The following is a 19416-nucleotide window of genomic DNA, read 5'->3' on the forward strand; positions in this document are numbered from 1 at the left end:
TACTCTCTGTGACAGCATTTAATTTTAAATTAAATCATGCAAGCTATTAATACCATGTGTGTATATAGGTGTATAAAATCAACATATATATATTATATATGAATTAGACTAATAAACCCCTCCTTTCTACACCACATTCATTCTAGCTTGTATCCCCCCATATGTGAACATGGAATGCATTTCATGTGAACATTGTCATTTGTTCCAATGACAGCCATAATATCATCACATCACCTCCTCTGGGGGTGGCAGGAGTTTTGGCCTTAGGTCCACAGATGTTCAGTGTTGCTGCAGTTTTTCACCCATTGAGCTGTGGGGTACAGGAACAGTGAACATCTAGGTAAGGCAGGACATTTCTTCTTTCTCTCAGCCCTGCTCCACCTTCCTTCCCCACTGCTGCCACGATTTACCCTGGGGTCTTGGCATTTCTGTTTGTCTCCCTTCCTCATCTCCAGTTAAGGTTGGGCTTGTGCAGCAAGAAGCAGGCCCGTGACCCCCGCTGTTCTGGGCTACTGTACTAATAAAGTCTCACCTTTAATTCGAAGTTATTGTCCTTTCACCTGCACTGAGAGGAGATGCTAGAAGATGCTAGTACACAAGAGAGTTTTGTTATTAGCAGAACCCACCAATCTTTGTTAGAGCACACCAGATCTACTTGGGTGCTTTTGTGAGAATGTGTGTGTATATAGTTTTGTAGTGTTTTTCCTATGTGTACCATTTCCTTCCACAGTTATCTGTAGCACTACCTCCCACAGTTAGTGGAAACATTCACCTTATAAACGACATCTGGGCTCCTTATAACTTTTGTTTATTATATACAACGCATATGTGTAAAATATATTGTGTGAATAGAGTTTACATCTCCCTGGCATAGATAACCAAGAGTGTGACTACATGTTTAGTATTACAAGAATTTATACAGTGTGAACTTTTGTTGAAACAGCATAGTGAGTTCCAGGTTACCCTGGGCTAGAGTGAGACCTCAAACTTGGGGTCCTTCCTCCTCCACCTAAATGTTGGGGTTGCATGCATATGCAGCCACACCTGGCTTGTTTTACTTTTGACGAGACCCTCACGCTAGCCCAGGGTAACCTGGAATTCACTATGCTGTCTCTGGCTGGTCTCAAACTCACAGCCATCCTCCTACCTCAGCCTCCTAAGTGCTGGGATTAAAGGTGTGTACCACCACGTCTGGTGACAACTTTGTAAAGTAGTATTTTTTTTTTTCTACTAGCCCATCATCTTCTTTCATAGCATAAAAATACTCTTGAATTTGATGGGACCCAGTTGATCACATTTCCAAATATACTGTTCTTACAATGTTAAACTGAAGAATAATTTGCCTGACCTCCAATCCTGTTGTTTTTCTCTTGTTTACTTTTCTTTCTTTTTATTACTTTATATTTTTTAGGGTTTCACAGTAGCCCAGGCTGACCTGGAATTCTCTATGTACTCTTGGAGTGGCCTCGAACTCACAGTGATTCGCCAGCCTCTGCCTCCCAAGTGCTAGAACTAAAGGTGTGCACTACCATGCCCAGCTATTTTTTTTTTTTTGAGATAGGGTCTCACTCTAGCCTAGGCTAGAATTCCCTGTGTAGATTCAGGCTGGTCTCAAACTCAGTGATCCTCCTACCTTTGTCTCCTGAGTGCTGGGATTAATGGCATGTGCTACCCCGCCTGGCTTCTGTGTACTTTCCTAGATTTTAAAAGATTTACATTTTACACTATCAAGTAGAGTGGTCTCCAAGAATCCACTGTGAAGTCCTCTTTCCTGCTGTCGTCGCTGTAGAATGTCAATGGCTGTAGGGCCAGCCAGATGATCTGTTTCATCATGGGTGAATCTGACAGCTTGTGGATTTTGAAGAATTGGTCTATTTTTCCAAGTGTCTAATTTACTTAAATACAGTTGTTCAGATTACTGTCCTGTCTACATCATGACTGCTGGGTCTGTAGTTAAAACTGCCTTGTATCTCTCCTTCTGACAGTGATGTTTATGTATTCTAAGGATTTTTTTTTCTCAGTCTTGCTAGAAGCTTACACATTTTCGTGATTTTTTTTGGTTATAATTATTTTCTTTGTTTCTTAGGTGCATTTTCTTATTTTTTTGCAATATCACTAATTTCTGCTCTGATTATTAGTATTCATTGCCTTTTGCTATTTTTTGTTTTATTTTGTCTTTTTTTTCACCTTCATCTGTTTTATAGGGTATGAGAACTTATTTATTTGATTCCTTCCTATATAAGCAGTTAGTAGCATAATTTTTCTTTCTGTACTGCATACTGTATTAATGCCATGCCACATATATTTTAAATACTTATTTACTTATTTATGAGAGAGAGAGGAGAGAGAGAGAGAGAGATCCAGCCAGCCTCTTGACGGTGCAAGCAATTCAAAATGCACCCATCACTTTATACATCTAGCTTTACGTAGATGCTGGGGAATCAAACCCTGGCCTTCAGGCTTTGTATCCAAACACCTTAATCACTGAGCCATTTCCTTTTATCAAATATTCTTAAAAAAATATTTGTATTCACTTAAGAGAGAACGAGTGAGCATAAGGATACATCAGGACTTCCTGCCACTGTAAACTCCAGACACATGTGCTACTTTATGCATCTGGTATTACTTGGGTACTTGGGAATCAAACTGGGGTCATCAGGCTTTGCAAGCAAGCGTCTTAACTGCTAAGCTATCACTCCAGCCCCTGCATCACATTTTTTGTTATTATATTTTTATTTGGTTCTATGTATTTTGCTATTCGTTTTGAGATTTTTTTTGACTTGTGGCTAACTTAATAATAATGTGTTGTTTAGTTACCATGTTCAGAGACTTTCCTTCATCTTTCTGTTAATAACTTGTGGTTGGATTACATTATTGTCAGAGAACATACTCTATGTGATTTGATTTCTTTGATAAAGGAAATTTTGTTCATGGAAGTAAAGCAAACTTGTAATTATGGGTAGTCTATCCTCTATTACTTTCTATGATGGGTAGTTTTTCCAATACATTACTTTTTTTGTTGTTTTGTTTTTTTGTTTTCAAGGTAGGGTTTCACTCTTGCCCAGGCTGACCTGGAACTCACTATGGAGTCTCAGGTTGGCCATGAACTCATGGCAGTCTTCCTACCTCTGCCTCCCGAATCCTAGGATTAAAAGTGTGTGCAACCACGCCTGGCTTTAGAGTACTATTTAACCTCCTTACGGGCTATTCGTTTTTCTTGCTCAGAAATGTGAGAGCTGGAATTCACATCTTGAGTTCACCATCTTATAATTGTGTTCCTTTTATAGCTTCTGATCTTTTTCTCTTCTCCTCTCTTTTTCAGCTGTTTATTTTTATTTTGTCTCCTTTTTCTGTTTTTCCATCATCGGTATACATATATCCCATTAGATACAGAGTCAGAAAAAGTAACCAACAAAATTAATTTCCTATTTTAAGCTCCTGTAAAAGTCTGCTTAGGATAAAACAATAAGAATTAAACTCTCTGGGCTGGAGAGATGGCTTAGCGGTTAAGCGCTTGCCTGTGAAGCCTAAGGACCCCGGTTCGAGGCTCGGTTCCCCAGGTCCCACGTTAGCCAGATGCACAAGGGGGCGCATGCGTCTGGAGTTCGTTTGCAGAGGCTGGAAGCCCTGGCGCGCCCATTCTCTCTCTCCCCCTCTATCTGCCTTTCTCTCTGTGTCTATCGCTCTCAAATAAATAAAAAATTAAAAAAAAAAAAAAGAATTAAACTCTCCACTTTGAATATTTACCTGTGAATTTAAAACTTAAAAAATTTAAATATTTTATTATTTGAGAGAGAGACAGGCTGACAGAAAGAGACCCATAGGGAAAATGAATATGGGCACCCCTGGGCATCTTAGCCACTTAATGAATCTGGCTTTACATGAGTACTGGGGAATTGAACTTAGGCTGTCAGGCCTTGCAAGCAAGTGCCTTTAATGGTTGAGCCATCACTCCAGTCCTGCTGGTGAATTTAAAAGAATGTATCTCTGCAACTGCAAAAAAAAAAAAAAGAAGGGCTGGAGAGATGGCTTAGCGGTTAAGCGCTCGCCTGTGAAGCCTAAGGACCCTGGTTCGAGGCTCGGTTCCCCAGGTCTCACGTTAGCCAGATGCACAAGGGGGCGCACGCGTCTGGAGTTCGTTTGCAGTGGCTGGAAGCCCTGGCGTGCCCATTCTCTCTCTCTCCCTCTATCTGTCTTTCTCTCTGTGTCTGTCGCTCTCAAATAAATAAATAAAAAATGAATGAAAAATATTAAAAAAAAACCCATCACTTTGTGCATCTGGTTTTAGGTGGGTACTGGGAAATTAAATCTGAGTCTGTCAGGCTCTGCAAGCAAGTAGCTTTAACCACTGAGCTATCTCTGTCCAGCCCCAATACAGCCTTTTAAATAAAAGGTGGTTTTACTGATTCTGAAGGATAAAAGTTATGGAAATATGTAGGTGAAAGTCTCTCTAGAACTTATATTTTCCATTTCATATTTCTACATGTTTTCATTAAACCTCACCTGTTGGCTTAGATCTTGGCAGGTTAGTTATTGTTGGATGGCTATTTCTTGAGTTGTTTTTTTCTTTTATTGTCATCAGAAGTGTGCTACTGGTCTTGATACGGTTGCTCAGTGCCTGTGACTTTTGTAGGCGTAGAGTGGGTTGGGGGCAGGGCTCGTTCTGTAGCTCAAGCCCCTGCCTCAGCATCTGTAGTGCTGGCCTTGCAGAGTTGTGCTGCCCTGCCCAGCCTACCCCTGACTTCCTTGTCCCATCCCTTACTGCTTTATAAATGCCGTTTCTTGGGGCGTCACTTTAGAGTTCAAGACAGTAAGTTGAGGAATGCAGCATCCATTATGTTAATTTATGGAACTAAGAAATGTGATACTCTTCCAGAACCCTGCTACGTGGGCTTGCCTTTGTCTAGCAGATCATAACAACATGTACATGGGATAAGAGGGGAGAGGCCGGGCAGGCACCAGGGAAGCATCTGCTCTGTGAAGTGAGGGCATGCACACTAGGATGGCTGCTGGATCTTCTAGTTAGTCATTCTACCTGTGAAATCATCACTATGATCAAGATAAAGACTGGTGTGTGACTTGATTTTGGCTTTATGTAATATAAACAATGTATAGATGATGTGCCATTAATATGTATAGTTTTGCATTGATGTTGAATTAACAATATTGACTATATTATATAATGTACTTTAAAACTTTTACTCTTCTGTGCTTCTTAGAAAACCTAACTAAGGTTGTTTTACATGTGGGTCCCATTTTGGGACTGAACTCTATGCATTGAGGGATAGAACTCTCTGCTGTACTTTTTGTCAGATCCCTGACATGGAGCTTTGATGGACACTGATTATGTAGTCCTTAGTTATAAAATAACATTTCAAAATTTATAATATTGAATAATTTTTTTAGGTTTTTATTATTTATTTATTAGAGACAGAGAGAAGGAGAGAGAGAAAAAGAGAGAGAGAGAGAGGGAGAATGGGCATGCTGGGGCCTCTAGCCACTGCAAACGATCTCCAGACACATGCGCTACCATGTACATCTGGCTTACATGGGACCTGGAGAATTGAACCTGTGTCGTTAGTCTTCATAGGCATGTGCCTTAACTGCTAAGCCATCTCTCCAGCCACAAAATTTATAATTTGTTCTTAGTTAAATTTTATACTAAAGTAACCATTTTTTATTCACATTTCTATTCTGTTCATACCCTTCGGCAAATCCAAATGGTTTCAGCTATTTTTGTTTCTTTCCTCATCTCATTTCTAGGTCCAAGACATCTGCTTCAGTCATGACTGTCGCTGGGTGGTGGTCAGTACCCTCCGGGGTACTTCCCATGTTTTTCCCATCAACCCTTATGGTGGCCAGCCTTGTGTTCGCACACATATGTCACCGCGCGTTGTGAATCGCATGAGCCGTTTCCAGAAAAGTGCTGGGCTGGAAGAGATTGAACAAGAGCTGACGTCTAAGCAAGGTGGCCGCTGTAGCCCTGTTCCTGGTCTATCAAGCAGCCCTTCTGGCTCACCCCTGCATGGTAAACCTCATGTTCTCTCTCCACTGGCTTCTCTGTGGATTTCAGTTTAGTGATCAGGATAAAATTTAAAAATATAAAAATCCCTTCCTTTTTAAATATATTGGTTTCTTTTTTTAAAAAAAAATAATTTATTTGAGAGAAAGAGTAAGAGAGAAAGAGAATGGGCATGCCAGGGCTTCTTGCCACTGGAAACGAATTCCAGACACATGTACCACCTTGTACATGTGGCTTTACATGGGTACTGAGGAATCAAACTCTGATCCTTAGGCTTTATAGGCAAGTGCTTTAACCACTGAGTCATCTCTCCTGCCCCTATAATCTGTTCTTATCATGATAAGATACTAAGCTTATTTAAGACATTCCTGTTTGTTAAATCATTTAATGAATTTGAGCCAATATGGTAATAGTGAGCTTTACCATGGTAGTTATAAAACCTTTTTATTGACAATTTCCATAAATATGGATAGTATACCATGATCATAATCCCCTTCTAGTCCCCCCCCCCCAATTTCTCCTTCACTTAATCCCTTTATTCCAACTGGCTTCTCTTCTATTTTTTTTAAACTTTTGTTAAATTTTTAAAATATATTTATGAGAGAGAGAGAGAGAGAGAGAGAGAAAGAGAATGAGTACACAAGGGCCTCCAGACCCTGCTAATGAACTCCAGATGCAGGTGCCACCTTGTGCAGCTGGCTTATGTGGGTACTGGAAAATCGAACCAAGGTTCTTTAGCCTTGCAGGCAAGTGCCTTAATTGCTAATCCATCTCTCCAGGCCTCTTCTATTTTCGTATCATTTCCCCCTCTCTTATTATGCAGGTTTTGTGTAGGTAGCAGCAGCCACTGTGAGGTCATGAATTTCAGGGCCATTTTGTGTCTGGATGACAGCATTGTAAGCAGTCCTCCCCTTCCTTTGGCTCTTACATTCTTTTTTTTTATGTTTTTATTGACAACTTCCATAATTGTAAACAATATAGTAGTTCCCTCCCTCTCCCCACTTTCCCCTTTGAAACTCACTGTCCATCCTCCCCCTCTCAATCATTCTCTCTTTTATTTTGATGTCATGATCTTTCCGTTATTTATATCCTTTTAGATTTTGATACCTTTCCTTTACTCAGTCTCTTCCCCTGACCTCACTTAGGCCTTTTCACCCCCGTTAATCTGTTCTTCTACTTACATATATACAATATCATCCTATTAAGTCCCTCCTCCGTCCCTTCCTATTCCCTTTATATCTCCTTTCTAGCTTACTGGCCTCTGCTACTGAATTTTCTTCCTATTCACATAGAGGTCCATTCATTTGTAGCTAGGATCCACATATGGGAGAGAACATGCGACACTTGGCTTTCTGGGCCTGGATTACTTCACTAAGTATAATCCTTTCTAGATCCATCCATTTTTCTGCAAATTTCATAACTTCATGTTTCTTTTTTTTTCTTTTTTTGGTTTTTCGAGGTAGGGTCTCACTCTGGCTCAGGCTGACCTGGAATTCACTATGTAGTCTCAGGGTGGCCTCGAACTCTCGGCGATCCTCCTACCTCTGCCTCCCGAGTGCTGGGATTAAAGGCGTGCACCACCACGCCTGGCTAACTTCATGTTTCTTTACCACTGAGTAAAACTTCATTGTATAAATGTGCCATATCTTCATTATCCACTCATCAGATAATTGAGGGACATCTAGGCTGGTTCCATTTCCCAGCTATTGTGAATGAGCGGCAATAGACATGGTTGAGCAAGTATATCTAAGGTAATGAGATGAATCCTTAGGATATATGCCTAGGAGTGCTATAGCTGGGTCATATGGTAGATCTATTTTTAGCTGTCTCAGGAACCTCCACACTAATTTCCACAATGGCTGGACCAGATTATATTCCCACCAACAGTTTAGAAAGGTTCCTCTTTTTCCGCATCCTTGCCAGCATTTATGGTCATTTGTTTTCATGATGGTAGCCAATCTGACAGGAGTGAGATGGAATCTCAATGTAGTTTTAATCTGCATTTCCCTGATGCCTAGGGATATAGAACATTTTTTTAGATGTTTATATGCCATCTGTATTTCTTTTTTTGAGAGCTCTCTATTTAGTTTCATAGCCCATTTTTTAACTGGGTTGTTTGATTTTTTATTATTTAATTTTTTGAGTTCTTAGTACATCCTATATGTTAATCCTCTGTCAGATGGATAGCTGGCAAAGATTTTCTCCCATTCTGTAGGTTGCCTCATTGCTCTATTCAGTGTCCTTTGCTGTACAAAAGCTTTGTAATTTCATAAGGTCCCAGCAATTGATCTGTGGTTTTATTTCCTGAGCAATTGGAGTTATATTCAGAAAGTCTTTGCCAATACCAATATGTTGAAGGGTTTACCCTACTTTTTCCTCTAGCAGTTTCAGAGTTTCAGGTCTGGTATTAAGGTCTTTGATCCATTTGGACTTAATTCTTGTGCATGGAGAGAGATAAGAATCTATTGTCATCTTTCTAAAGATACATATCCAGTTTTCCCAGCACCATTTGCTGAAGAAGCTGTCTTTTCTCCAATAAGTCTTTTTGCCATTTTTGTTGGAGATCAGGTGGCTGTAGCTACCCCGACTTATATCTGGGTCCTCTGTTCTGTTCCATTGATCTACATGTCCGTTTTTGTGCCAGTATCATGCTGTTTTTGTTAGTATGGATCTGTAATATAGGTTAAAATCAGGTATGGTGATAGCACGAGCCCTATTTTTGTTGCTCAAAATTGTTTTAGATATTCAAGATGTTTTGTGTTTCCAAATAAGTTTTGGGATTGTTTCTTTTCTGTGTCTGTGCAGAATGCCATAGGAATTTTTTTTCAAATTTTTATTAACATCTTCCATGGTTATAAAAAATATCCCATGGTAATACCTTCCCTCCCCCCACTTTCCCCTTTGAAATTCTATTCTCCATCATATGCCCTCCCCATCTCGATCAGTCTTTTATTTTGATGTTATGATCTTTTCCTCCTCTTATGATAGATGGTCTTGTGTAGGTAGTGTCAGGCACTGTGAGGTCATGGATATCCAGGCCATTTTATACCTGGAGGGAGTACATTGTAAGGAGTCCTACCCATCCTTTGGCTCTTACATTCTTTCCACTACCTCTTCCGCATTAGACCTTGAGCCTTGGGAGGTGTGATAGAGATACTACAGTACTGAGTACTCCAGTCACTTCTTTCCAGCACCATGCTACCTTCTGAGTCGTCCCAAGGTCACTGCCATCTGAAAAGAGAAGATTCTCTACCAAAAGTGAGAGGAGCATTACTATAAGGGTATGAATATTAAGAGAAGTGCTTACTGGGCAGTTTGATAAGCATACTATATACATTTAGCTAGAGAGCAGCAGAGGTACACCTCTAGGGCTCATGACTACCCCTGTTTTAAGTTTTCAGTATCAGGGATGTATTCTGTCCCATGGAGCAGGCCTCCAGTCCGATTAGAGGGCAGTTGGTTTTCACCATGATAGACATGCCACTATTGCACCCATTGGCTCATTTGGCCTGGCTGGCGAAATATAAGGCTTGCAATGTCCACTGTTGAGTATCTTCATTGGTGATTTCTCTTTCTCCCATTGAACTGCATGCAGAATGGCTTCTTCCAGCTTTCTGTCAGCTGCCTTAGGAATTTTGATAGGGATTGCATTAAATGTGTAGATTGCTTTTGGTAGATTGCCATTTTCACAATATTGATTTTTCCAATCCAAGAACAAGGGATGTCTTTCCATTTCCTAGTGTCTTCTGCAATTTCTTGCTTGAGTGTTTTAAAGTTTTCGTTGTAGAGATCCTTCACTTTCTTGATTAGGTTTATTCCAAGGTACGTTTTTTTAAATGCAACTGTTAATGGGAGTGATTCTCTGATTTCATTCTCTGTGTGTTTGTTGTTAGCATATAGGAAGACTACTGATTTCTGTGTGTTTATTTTGTATCCTGCTGCATGGCTATCAGTGTTTATCAGCTCTAACAGTTTGCTTGTAGAGTCTTTAGGGTCCTTTATGTATAGAATCATGTCATCTGCAAATAATGATAACTTGATCTCTTCTTTTCCAATTTGTATCCCTTTTATGTGTGTCTCTTGCCTTATTGCTATGGCTAAGACTTCCAGTACCGTTTTAAAATTTTTTTGTTGTTTATTTTTACTTATTTATTTGAGAGTGACAGACAGAGAGAAAGAGGCAGAGTGAGAAAGAGAGAGAGAGAGAGAGGAGAGTGGGCATTCCAGGGCTTCTAGCAAACTGCAAACGAACTCCAGATGCATGCACCCCCTTGTGCATCTGGCTAACATGAGTCCTGGGGAATTGAGTCTTGGACCAGGTCCTTAGGCTTCACAGGCAAGCGCTTAACCACTAAGCCATCTCTCCAGCCCATCTAGTACTGTTTTAAATAAAATAGGGGACGGTGGACATCCTTGTCTTGTTCCTGATTTTAGTTAGGTTTGCCTTGTTCTTCTTTTTCCAAAGCCTTAGGTAGCATTAAGTTGCTGACTTGAGACCGTTATCATTTCATTTGATTTCCTTCTTGATTTCTTTATTGACCCATTCATTATTTAGTAGTATATTGTTTAGTTTCCATGGTTTTGTGTATGCTCTATAGCTTTTCTTGCTATTGATTTGTAGTTTGATTGCATTGTGGTCAGATAGAATGCAAGAAATTATTTCAGTTTTACACTATTTGTTAAGATTTGCTTTGTGTCCTAATATATGGTCTATTTTAGGGAATGTTCCATGTGCTGCTGAAATGAATGTGTATTCTGCAGCATTTGGATGAAACGTGCTGTATATATCTGTTAGGTACATTTATTCTATGACTTCATTTAATCAGATGCATCTCTGCTTATTTTTTGCCGGGATGACCTGTCAATTGATGAGAGTGTGGTGTTGAAGTCACCCACTACAACTTTGTTTGGTGTTATCTGTGACCTTATTTCTAATAGCATTTGTTTGATGAATTTGGGAGCCTGCATTGTTAGGTACATATATGTGTAGGATTATAATGTTCTCCTATTGTAGTGTTCCTTTAATCAATATAAAGTGACCTTCTTTATCTTTCCTAACTAATGTTGGTCTGAAGTCTACCCTGTCAGATATTAGGATAGTGACCTCTGCTTGTTTTCTAGGCTCAGTTGCTTGAAACTTCCATTTGCTTACATTCTTTTCTTTTTATTTTTTGTTTATTTATTTGAGAGCAACAGACAGAGAGAAAGAGGCAAATAGAGAGAGAGAATGGGCTCACCAGGGCCTTCAGCCACTGCAAACGAACTCCAGACGCGTGCACCCCCTTGTGCAGCTAGCTAACGTGGGCCCTAGGGAATCGAGCCTCAAACCTGGGTCCTTAGGCTTCACAGGCAAGCACTTAACTGCTAAGCCATCTCTCCAGCCCTTGCTTACATTCTTTATGCCATCTTTTCCATAATGGTCCCTGAGCCTTGGAAGTTGTGATAGAGGTCTCTCACTTTTTAATTTAATTTTATATTTTGGTTTTTCAAGGTAGGGTTTCATGCTAGCTCAGGCTGACCTGGAATTCACTATGTAATCTCATGGTGGCCTCGAACTCATGATGATCCTCTTACTTCTGCCTCCAAAGTGCTGGGATTAAAGGCATGTGCCACCACGCTGGCTGAGGTGTCTTCACTTTTGCTGAACACTCCACTGTCACTTCTTCTCAGTACTTTGCCATTTTTGTGTCACCCCAGTGGTCAATGCCATCTGAAAAGCCAGTTTGATGGTAATAATATATCCACTTAGCCATACCATGGTGTTTTAACTCCTTTTCTTTTTTAGCATATAGGCAATAGGACTCATATTTATGCAACATAAAGTTCAAGTCTGTTTTTATAACATTAGAGAATAGATTCCTATTTCTATACATTTCTTCCAGGATATTCTTTCTATAGTGGGTGAGTACTAGCTAGAGTTCATTAAGAGGTATTCATTTTTAGTGAGGTTATGGTGCACACCTTTAATTCTAGCACTCAGGAAGCAGAAGTAGGAGAATCACAGTGAGTTCCAAGCCAGCTTAGGACTACAGAGTGAATTCCAGGTCAGCCTGGGCTAGAGTAAGACCCTACCTTGGAAAAAAAAGAAAGAAAGAAATGTTTATTTATTTTTTTATGGACATGGGTTGTGTACATTCAGAACACAGCCACATTTGCATTTCATTTTAAAATACAAAGGTCCATGGGGTTATCATTATGTTATAGCACAAACAAAAGTGTGTATCTCAATATTTTATCTTAGAGCAAATGGTTACCATCTTACTGATCAATACATGGAGCCTTACCAAACTCTTCTTTTTGCCCAGCTCTCTATAATATTAGACCACAGTTTTGACTTTACGGTAATCACTTTCTTTTCAAAAATATTTTTATTCCCTCTGAGTCCTTAAACATTGTGTTCCATTTTATGTAAATGGAGTTACATTTAGTTTGTATATTTTAGTACATTTTGTTTCTAAAATTCATTCATGTCATGGCAGTTAGGCTTCCATTATTTGCTTTTAGTATTTGTGTTTTTGACACAGTCTTGCACTGTAGTGCAGGCTGACATGGAACTCACTATCTCAGGCTGGCCTTGAACTTATGTTGATCCTTCTCCTGCAAACTGAATGCTACATTTATAGGCATGAGACTCCATGCCCAACTTTTCTTTGTTTCTTTCTTTTTTAATTTTATTTATTTATTTGCAAGGAGAAAGAGAGAGAGAGAGAGAAAGAGAGAGAGAGAGAGAGAGAGAGAGAGAATGGGACTTCTGCTGCTGTACATGAACTAGAGATGTATGCATCACTTTGTGTATCTGGCTTTATGTGGGTTCTGGGGAATCGAACTCATGTCATTAGACTGTGCAGGCAAGCACCTTAGCTGCTAAGACATCTCTCTAGACCCATGTCCTACTTTTCTCCCTGTTGCTTTAGGAATTATTCTGTGTAAATGAAAATTAATTTAGCCATTGTAGAAGATGTTTTTAAGTGTTTATAACCTGCCTTCATTTTTAGAGAGTGTGTTTAAAAGTGTTTACTTATTCCATTGTGCAAACATGCTTCTGTTTATTTATCCTGTCTGATATTACTAATGTACATTCATGTGGTTTCTGGTTTGGGGTTATTCTAATGATGCAATGAAAAATTGTCTTATGTTTCTCAGTATAAATGTGTACTCATTTTTCAGTGGAAATTCTGAGTCATACCATATGTGAATCGTATGTGTGTGGGGGGTGTATACTGTGTGGGGATGTGTAGAGGTGGTATGTGTGTGCCTGTGTATGTGCCTGTGTGTTGCTTCATGCAATTGACTGTGGTGGCTGGAGCAAAATGTTGGGTGTCCTCCTTCATCACTCTTCTGCCTGTTCTCCCCCGCAAAGATTCTTTTATTTATTTATTTATTAGAGACAGAGAGGGAGAGATAGTGAGAATAGGTGCACCAGGGCCTCTAGCCACTGCAAATGAACCCCAGATATATGTGCCACCTTGTGCATCTGGCTTAATGGGTCCTGGGGAATCAAACCTGTTAGGTTTCACAGGCATGTGCTTTAACCACTAAGCCATTTCTCCAGCCCTCTTCTATCTTTCTTATATGAGCCAGAGTCTCTACTGATCCTGGAGCTGTTTTTATATTTTTGTCCTAGCTCTGACAATTTTCATGCCATTGTTCTCCTATGGGATTACTACTCTTCCTTCCCTCAATCCTTCTTTCCAGGTTGAGTTGAGTGTTCTCTGTGTCTCACATACATGCAGCTCTATAATGTGTCCACCTTTTTTTTTTTTTTTTGGCTTGTAGTGAGGTAATGTCTTAGTCTAGCTCAGGCTGACCTGGAATTCACTATGTAGTCTCAGGGTGACCTCAAACTCACAGCAGTCCTCGCGAGTGCTAGGACTAAAGGTGTGCGCCACCACGCCCGGTATACTTTTGTTTTTAGATTTGGTATTACTTAGCGTATATTTGAGGTCCATCTTCATCTCCATCTCCATGAATTATATTAGTCAGTGAAAGCAATCATTTAAATATATAATTACTAGTTTAAAAGTATAAATTTTGGGCTGGAGAGATGGTTTAGTGGTTAAGTGCTTGCCTGTGAAGCCTAAGGACCCCAATTCGAGGCTCGATTCTCTAGGACCCATGTTAGCCAGATGCATAAGGTGGCGCATGCGTCTGGAGTTCATTTGCAGTGGCTGGAAGCCCTGGTGCATGCATTCTCTCTCTCTCTCTCTCTATCTGCCTTTTTCTCTTTCTGTCTGTCATTCTCAAATAAATAAATAAAAATGAACAACAAAATTTTTTTTAAGTATAAATTTTAACAAAGAAAATGATCATGTTATTTTCAGTAGTTTGTCAGATTTTTTACTTTAGACTTAACTAGTTACACACACACACACATATATATACACGCGCGTGAGCGCACACACACACACATATACATATATAGTATCACACTTAAGTATGTGGTATAAATTCATAGGGAACTTTTCACTTTCTTTACTGTATTATTATTATTATTATTATTTGGTTTTTCGAGGTAGGGTCTCACTCTACTTCAGGCTGACCTGGAATTCACTATGTAGTCTCAGGGTGGCCTTGAACTCATTGGGATCCTCCTACCTCTTTTTAATCCAGAGTGCTGGGATTAAAGGTGTGGGCTACCACGCCTGGCTACTGTATTTTTCTTTTTTGTTTGTTTTGTTTCTTTCAAGGTAGGCACCTTTACTGTCTTTTTTGTTTTGTTGTTATTGTTGTTTTGCTTTGTTTTTTGAGATAGGGTCTTGTTCTAGCCTTGGCTGACCTGGCTTTCACCAGGTGCACCACTATACCCAGCTTCAGTCTTTTTTCATTGAAATTTTACCAAAGACTTGTTTCTGGGGGAACGTGCATGCGTGGGTGGTAGTTTGTTCAGCAAGTGGAGGTACAGATTATTTGTCAGCAAGTTCAGGAGGAGCTGTAGTGCACGCACTTACATGTCTCCAGAGAATATGGTTGGTTTAATGCCTTTCTTCCTGCCCGTCCCTTCTTTGTAAAGTAAATTCCATAACACATTCAGTGCTAGGTTTTTGGCACATTGTTTACAGAAAGTGTAAGGTCTGTCATACCCTCCTGTATTTTCTATGTCCGGGGGTATTAAATGATTGTGAAGAGTACGTCTCCTTCAGTGTGTTTTTGTTCAGTTAAAAAAAGAAAAAAGAAAAAGAGAAGAAAATTAGCTTGCTATGTATGAATCCACAAAGCTGCCATCTTTTTTTACAAGGGCCATCGTAGTAGATTTCTGAGCTGGAATAGACTCTGTGCTCCATAGCTTCCTTGGGAAAGAGACACAATACTGTTTGATAATACCTAAGATTCCTTTAGGAATCAGGGCGATGCGAGGCCTTCCCCCCAGCTGGCTGACATGTGTGAAGTCCTTGCCTTTGTCTCTGCTCACCTTCTCTCTGCAGGTCTTCTTATTTGGGATGCATGGATTTTAGAGTGGTGGTCATTTTTCTTCATTTTCTCTTTGTGCCATACATGTCAAAATAAAATGAACACTGTTGTTGGTTAGTTCTAAAAATGAAGTATTTACTGTTTGTGCGGGCACACAGTCTGATGCTGTTTGGAAAACAATGTAAACTTTTGAGCAGGGCGGGATTGATGGTGAACATGAATCATAGGGTGGTCCTGCTGCCCTCGTCTGCCTGTGCTCTTTTTAGCAGAGTAAAGGAAACCGTGAAATAACAGTTGATATACGGTATTTCCTTTTGACTTTTTGGAGCCACTCCAGTTTAGGTTAGGATTATTTTATCTTTTAATTTCTCTCTGTCTCTCTCTCTCTCTTTTCCAGAGGATGTTTATTTATTTGAAGTATATTCTTTCTAAATATCTCTTTCATTTCCTATCTTGTTGCCTGGACCTTAGTGTAGATGAGTTTTCAAGTTGAGATTCATAAACAGAGGTAGGAAAAAATACATATTGATATTCAGTATGTTTTAACCAAAAGTGAATTTGTTATGAATATAGGAAATATAAGACATTAATATTAATAGCTACTGAAAAACACAGTGTATGTAAATTTTTATCTTGGAGTATCTTGAATTATATTTCTTCAGGTATTGCTTTTGCTTATCACTGATTTGAATTTACATGTGGTAATATCATTTTAATATGACTTTGTATATCAGTGTAACACCACACTATTTTAATATATTTATAGTTATAGTTAATGTAATTTATTTCCTGTGTAATCATATGCATTTTATTGGGAGGCCACAGCTTTTCCAGATACCCAAGTAGCCTCTCAAGCAGAAATGATTATGAACCACTGATAATTATTTCTTCCCTCATCTGTTTCAATTACCTATACCTTTTTTTAAGCAGGCACAACTATTTCCTTTGTTAATGATAACATGCCCTACTAATTTTCTGTTTAAAGTAATTGTGTCCCACCATACTATTAGTATATTAATGTAAAGTATGTTCCATTTTATTTCCATCTTTTCATCTTACTATGCCCAATTACCTGTAACCTCCTATGAATATGCTACATGAACCCACCTCTTAGGAACTTAGTTCCTTCCTCCCTCCCTTCCTTCCTTTTCTCTTCCTCTTCCTTTTTCCTTCCTCTTCCCCTTTATTTCTTCCCCTTCTCCTTCCATCTGTCTGTGTAGGCTCACTTGGGGCCCATGCATGTATAGGCCAGAGGACAACTTTGTGTGCATTCCTCAGGAATGTTTTGGGAGACAAGGTCTCATTGACTCACCAAGTAGGCTAGAACTGCTTTCCAGCAATCTCCAAGGAATCCTACTCTTTCCCTCCCCTCCAGTGCTGGGATTACAAATGTGTACCCACATACCCAGCATTTTAGGTGGCTTCTTTGGATTGAACTTTACTCTGGTAAAAAGAGGAGTGGGGGAAGGAGGGAAAGTCAGATATTCAGATATGTGAATTATTTATTTATGTGTCTGTATCTTCTATTGAATCCTATAAGGATAAAATCTTGTTTTTATTTTAATTTTGACCCCTCACCTATCAGTTTATAAAATGTAGACTCAAAGAGTGTGAATATCCTTTAAAAGTTGTTCCAAGAAAACCATGTTTTTTATTACTTTTTAAATTTCAAGTTAGTGCATGTAGTAATAGGTTGCATTATGGCACTTTCATACATATGTGTCATACTTTGCAAGAAAAGTAACTTATATTTAGATCATCACTTGTTGCTTCATGTGTGTGTCTGGGCATTGTTCTGATCTCCAGTAATACAGTGCTGAACAATCAGGGGAAAGTCTGTTTTCATGGAAATATGGACAACACTACAGAATTGAGGGGGGGGGGAGGAAATGCCTACAGGAATTACAATTTGAAATTAGTAGGTTGTGTGTTGGGGGGGGGGTGGTGTCACTAAGATGATTTCTGAGCAGAGACCTGATGGATGTGAGGGGAAAGTCATGAAGATAGGGATGGCACAGCCTGTGTCAAACCCTGAGCTTAGTCCAGGGGATGACAGGGTAGCTGGCGTGGTGAAGTGCAAGAGTCCACAGTGTTATTCAGGTTATATGTCATCATGGCCACCTTTGACTTTCTTCCTGAGTGAGAGGGGAAGGCTGTGCAGAGTTTAACAATAGCAGTGACATGACAAGACTATGATAAGCTTTGGCATGCTGCAAGTGGAAATCAGTATGGACAATGGACAGTCTGTGGTGGACAAAGGTAGAAACCCAGAAGTGTAGCAAGAAAACATGGGCTTGTTAGAAGATTTTGAGTTACCTGGGGTGCATGTGTGCTTACATGTGTGGTAGACTAGGCTGCCCTATTAAGACTCAGTATTGAGCCAGGCTGGTCTGAAACGCACAGTGATGCTTCTACCTAGCCTCTTGGTGCTGAGATTACAAGGGTGAGTCACCACAGGCCTGCTTCCATACATTTTTTAATGGAAGAATCATCCTAATTTTTTATTAGTATTTTTATGTCAAGTATGAAAAAAACAGATGAGTCATGGTCACTAATATGATTTTTGGCCTGAGTTGCTAGAAGAATGGGGTTATTCTTAGATGAAATAAAGAATGCTAGAATAAAGCAGGTTTGGGGGTAGGGTCAGCATCAAGACTTGTGGACATACTATGTTTAAGAAGCGTCTTTCTTCCATTCTCTTTTTCCATACTCCACCCCTTTCCCTTGTTCCTTTTCTCTCTTCCTCTGTTGGGAGACAAGACTGTGTAACCTTGGCTGTCTCTCAAATGCTAGATTACAGAACTGTCTCACCATACTACTTAAAATGTCTCTGATATCCTAGAATTATTGGTTTTTATATACTGGAATTGACTGGGGAAGGATTCATTTTGTTTCAGTATAAATGCTTGGAAGGCATAGATGCTGTGCAAATCCAAAAACAGGATGAGAACACCTGGTAAGGGAGTGATTAAAAATAAGAGGTATCCTCCAGCCAGTCACTTGCAAGCGATATAATATGAAAAACCACAGAAGAGAAGCCTTAGAGCTTTGAGAAGGAAGGTAGTGATTGTGTTAAATTCTCATGATTGACCTGAGAAGATAAGAACTGAGAAAAAGAGCAAAAGTCAGTAACATAGAAGACAGTTTTGCTGACATGGTAAGAGGCTCATCTGATGGGGTTTGGTAGGTAGGTGTCACTGGTAGGGAAAGGAATCGGCAGCAGGAGGAAATTTGGAGACAGAGGATACTTCTTGTGTTTGCCACGTAACTGTGTGCAAAGGATGGGCAGAGGCCATGGAGTTTAAAGAGCAAGCAAGGCAGAGGAGGGAAGTAGTCCCCTAGCCAGGAGGGCACTACATTCACTTCTTAGTAAAGGTTTTTTGGAGTTTTTTTTTGTTGTTGTTGTTTTGGTTTTTCGAGGTAGGGTCTCACTCTAGCTCAGGCTGACCTGGAATTCACTATGTAGTCTCAGGGTGTCCTTGAACTCACGGTGATCCTCCTACCCCTGCCTCCCAAGTGCTGGGGTTAAAGGCATGAGCTACCACTTCCAGCTCACTTAGTAAATTTTTATTCACTGGAAAAATTCATCTCTTTTGCTTTATTTATAAGCTAAGTAAATTTAATTACTTGTCTTGGATTCCAGGCTTCAGTGTCTGAGTTGCTTTCCTCTGTCCATCAGGTGCACATTCAGCTCAATCTCTTAATCTTCCTACATGTTTCTTTCCTCTTAAAAAGAAAAAAAAAGAAACATTTTCTTTTTTCAGTCTCTTCTTTATCTGGACTGATTGCTTGCCATTGCCCACTGATTTCCAATGCTGAGGTCAAAATGCAAGGCCTTACAAATACTAGGCAAGGCCTTTACCACTGAGCTACATGGCAGCCCTCCACCAATGGCTTCTGAGAGTCTCCATTACTGAACTGTACCTTGATAAGGTCATTGAAGGACGTGGGGTCAGACTTCCTTGGATAAGGCTCTGTTCTCCATG

The 19416-nt window shown here is 39.7% G+C and overlaps 1 protein-coding gene across 5 annotated transcripts in view; it reads left to right on the top strand.

Moving 5' to 3' along the window:
- Bcas3 (BCAS3 microtubule associated cell migration factor) overlaps window positions 1-19416 on the top strand; it is a 664126-nt gene that overhangs the window by 236495 nt on the left and 408215 nt on the right. For all 5 annotated transcript variants that reach the window (XM_004664529.2, XM_004664531.2, XM_045159845.1 and 2 more), the window contains one exon: window positions 5764-6028. In XM_004664529.2, the coding sequence (XP_004664586.1) occupies window positions 5764-6028 (265 nt within the window). The remainder of the gene's footprint in view (window positions 1-5763; window positions 6029-19416) is intronic.

The sequence above is a fragment of the Jaculus jaculus genome, chromosome 9 (assembly GCF_020740685.1).
Source record: "Jaculus jaculus isolate mJacJac1 chromosome 9, mJacJac1.mat.Y.cur, whole genome shotgun sequence".
NCBI classification, from domain to species: Eukaryota; Metazoa; Chordata; class Mammalia; order Rodentia; family Dipodidae; genus Jaculus; species Jaculus jaculus.